This window comes from Phanerochaete carnosa (genome assembly GCF_000300595.1).
Source record: "Phanerochaete carnosa HHB-10118-sp unplaced genomic scaffold PHACAscaffold_6, whole genome shotgun sequence".
NCBI classification, from domain to species: domain Eukaryota; kingdom Fungi; phylum Basidiomycota; class Agaricomycetes; order Polyporales; family Phanerochaetaceae; genus Phanerochaete; species Phanerochaete carnosa.
Genome location: NW_006767633.1, coordinates 3,142,174 through 3,145,416, shown reverse-complemented (window position 1 = coordinate 3,145,416; position 3,243 = coordinate 3,142,174). Strand labels below are relative to the sequence as shown.

The 3,243-nt window shown below is 52.7% G+C and overlaps 2 protein-coding genes across 2 annotated transcripts in view; one reads left to right on the top strand and one right to left on the bottom strand.

The window, feature by feature from the left end:
• PHACADRAFT_258956 (uncharacterized protein) overlaps positions 1–282 on the bottom strand; it is a 3,334-nt gene extending 3,052 nt beyond the window's left edge. Inside the window, exon 1 of the mRNA XM_007397442.1 lies at positions 217–282. Within this exon, the coding sequence (XP_007397504.1) occupies positions 217–278 (62 nt within the window). The 5' untranslated portion in view covers positions 279–282. The remainder of the gene's footprint in view (positions 1–216) is intronic.
• A 235-nt stretch (positions 283–517) lies between these two features.
• Positions 518–3,021, top strand: PHACADRAFT_175334 (uncharacterized protein). The gene is made up of 9 exons (XM_007397441.1): positions 518–689; positions 741–907; positions 969–1,118; positions 1,255–1,772; positions 1,822–1,871; positions 1,920–2,038; positions 2,089–2,330; positions 2,382–2,481; positions 2,537–3,021. Exons 1-9 carry the CDS (start codon positions 611–613, stop codon positions 2,636–2,638), a joined length of 1,527 nt encoding a protein of 508 aa, XP_007397503.1. The 5' UTR covers positions 518–610; the 3' UTR covers positions 2,639–3,021.
• The last annotated feature ends 222 nt before the right edge of the window (positions 3,022–3,243 follow it).

Sequence of the window (3,243 nt, the reverse complement as noted above, 5' to 3'; positions counted from 1 at the left end):
AAACTCGAGACACTGCACAGAACAGCGTACGTTTGGATTGAGGTCATCCTCATTGACTCGAGAGGACTCTGCCTGGCCCTCAGAGTGCTGAGGTGCAGCTGCAGCCTTTTCGGCCTTCTTGCGATCTTTCTCTCTCTGCTTTTCGCGACGCTTGAGCTCCCTGCGCGCCGGTATCTGTTGATGTATGACACAATCTGTGAGAATTATAGAACGCACTGCTTGGAGACCATTTCTCCTGTGACAAGATCCTTATGGGTTCCAGTACTCTCGGAAGCCATTTTTCTAAATTGTATAGGTCGTATAGGTTGGAATTGGGTATATCTAGAGAGGAGAGGACGTGGTTTGAGGCGAAACAGCCTCAGCATGCATGGACTCAAAAGTGCACGAGTCAGAAGATTGCAGGCTGCCTGAATTAAGCACTAATATTCGCACGCATTCAAACTGGTCCCTATTCCTTACCGATCCCTGGCAATAATAAGTCGGAGTTTAAATCCCTCCCTTCCATGCTCGACTCTGCGGAGGCGCCGGCACCGCACCTTGCCTCCGTACTCGTTCTCAGCGTACTCGCTCTCTAGACCCCCTCACATCCTAGACTCAATCTATATCCACAATGTCGACTGACAACGAGTACTCTGATCAGGATTACTACGATGAGGATGAGGATGTCCTTCTGGACGACGCCGAAGATGGTGAGCTCGTGTTCCACTCCGTTCAATGAGCGCGTGCTTATGAAGCTACAGAGTCGGCCTCGGAAATGGACATTGATGCCTTCGATGCGGACTACAAGCCATCCGGCAAAGGCAAACACAAGGTTTATGAGGTGGAATATGAGTCGCTCAGTCAGGGGGACATCGAGAAGATGATGAAGGACGATGTCAACAACATCAGTGGAATCTTCGGAGTTGACGTGAGCCGCGAACACCATACATCTAGCTGTAATGGTCGATTCATCACGTGTCGTAATGCAGGGCGATAGTGCTAGCTTACTTCTGAGACATTTCGAGTGGAACAAGGAGAAGCTCATCGAGAAGTTCATGGACAACGCCGCGACAGTGAACGCAGCTGCAGGTATATCCGCCCCCGAGAAGCCACAATCCGAGCCCTCGCAGCCTTCCGGCGTACGACGCTCCACCCGTCAGAGCTCAGCAGATAGGGTCAAGTCCTCAAGCAAGACGAAGACAATCATCGAGCGTATCAGTCCGCCAGTGGAAGAACCCTTCATCTGCCCCGTCTGCTGCGACGACACGCAAAAAGAATGCCTCCCCGCTCGTGTGCAACCACAAGTTCTGCACGAGTTGCTGGAATGCGTATATCACGAGCAAGATCAGGACCGAGGCCGAGCAGTGGATAACGTGCATGGCCGAGGACTGCAAGACTGTCGCGCCCAATAGCTTTGTCCAGACCAGTCTCCAGAGCGAAATGAAGACGTGGCAACGCTTCCAAGAGCTACTCGTGCGACACTTTGTATCTTGCAACCACAACCTCAAGTACTGCCCTTATCCGTCCTGCACGTACACCGTCTCCTGCCCGAGCGCGGCATCTAAGTCTTCGCTGACGCAGATTGTACCCGTTGTCGTCTGTGGTGCCTCCTCGACGCACAAGTTCTGTTTTGGCTGCAACATCGACGATGACCACCGACCGGTCGTGTGCGGCGTCGCGCGACTGTGGCTACAGAAGTGCCAAGACGATTCCGAGACCGCCAACTGGATCAAGAGCAACACTAAGGAATGCTCGAAGTGCCAGAGCACCATAGAAAAGAATGGAGGGTGCAAGTGCGTAGTCATCATGACTCACCGATCTCCGCTAACCCGTGCTGCGCAGCCACATGACGTGTAAGAAATGCAAGTATGAATTCTGTTGGGTTTGCATGGGTAGGTCCTTGTTATATGCGCTTAAGCTCCTCGCTGACGCCTGTCCAGGACCATGGTCCGAACACGGAACTGCATGGTACTCCTGCAATCGGTACGATGAGAAGGCCAGTGTCGACGCCCGCGATGCTCAGTCCAAGAGCCGTGCTTCGCTTGAGCGGTATCTTCATGTGCGTACACGCGTTTCTTCATTTCGAAATGTCTATTGACATCGGCGTAGTACTACAATCGTTGGGCCAACCACGAACAGTCGGCGAAGCTGTCCGTAGAGCTGCACGCGAAGACGGAGAAGAAGATGGAGGAGATGCAGATGAGTTCGGATCTCACTTGGATAGAAGTGCAGTTCATGAAGAAGGCGGTCGACGAGGTCTTCAAGTGCCGTATGACTCTCAAATGGACGTATGCTATGGCCTACTACCTCGAGAGCGGCAACCAGAAAGAGCTCTTCGAAGATAACCAGAGGTACGATCTGTCGTATGGGAAGTGTGCAAGCTGTACTCAGCGGTTTTGCAGGGACCTGGAACGGGCAGTTGAGGAGCTTTCCGAGCTCATCGAGCAGCCTCTTGACCCGGAAATCGTTCCGTCGTTGCGACAGAAAGTCACTGACAAGACTGTAAATTATACTACTTAATTTACCTGCAAACTTCGCTTATACCTTTCTCTTCTAGGTCTATGTTCAGAAGCGCAATGAAATTGTGCTCGAAGACACGGCGAAGGGTTTCCTGGAAGGCCGCTGGAGTTGGAACGCCCCCGTGGAGGGCTTTGATTGATCGTCCTCGCGCTACGTCTGCACCTGGATAATCCCCCATGGCGATGTGACTACGAACCCCACTGTATACTAATCTGCACCATCCACACTCATTGTACTCTCTACTCCACACAGCCCGATGTGTACGGCCTCCCTTGGTCTAACAAGCATAGTCGGAATATCACAAAATTTTTTGCCAAGCTTGCAGAGTTGGTGCGCGCGCGGCCGGAGGCCTGTCCACCATCAATCGCGCGGCGTGAGGAAAGATGGTGCTTACCCATGTCCTGGCCATTGTCGGCTCTGGTCCACAGTCCGCAAGTGAAGCCCGTCGTCTACATTTTCTGAAGCTCGTCTGGCGGAAGGTTTGGGGCAGAGCAGCTTCCGCAGCCTAAAGGTCCGTCACCGCGACGGACTTCCGCCAGCTTAGGACTGCCCATGGCCTACAGTCACAATCACACCATGCAGTGCTTGCCTGAGATATGATATATGAGTTGTCGCTGACTTTGAAGAGCTCTCACTGGGTCTTTAATAATCAATCATGAGCGCGTACCTAGCTTACCAGTAAGGCTTCATCATTTGCCCTTTCGCAACAACCCACGCGACCAGCTCAAGTGGTGTGCCCAGACC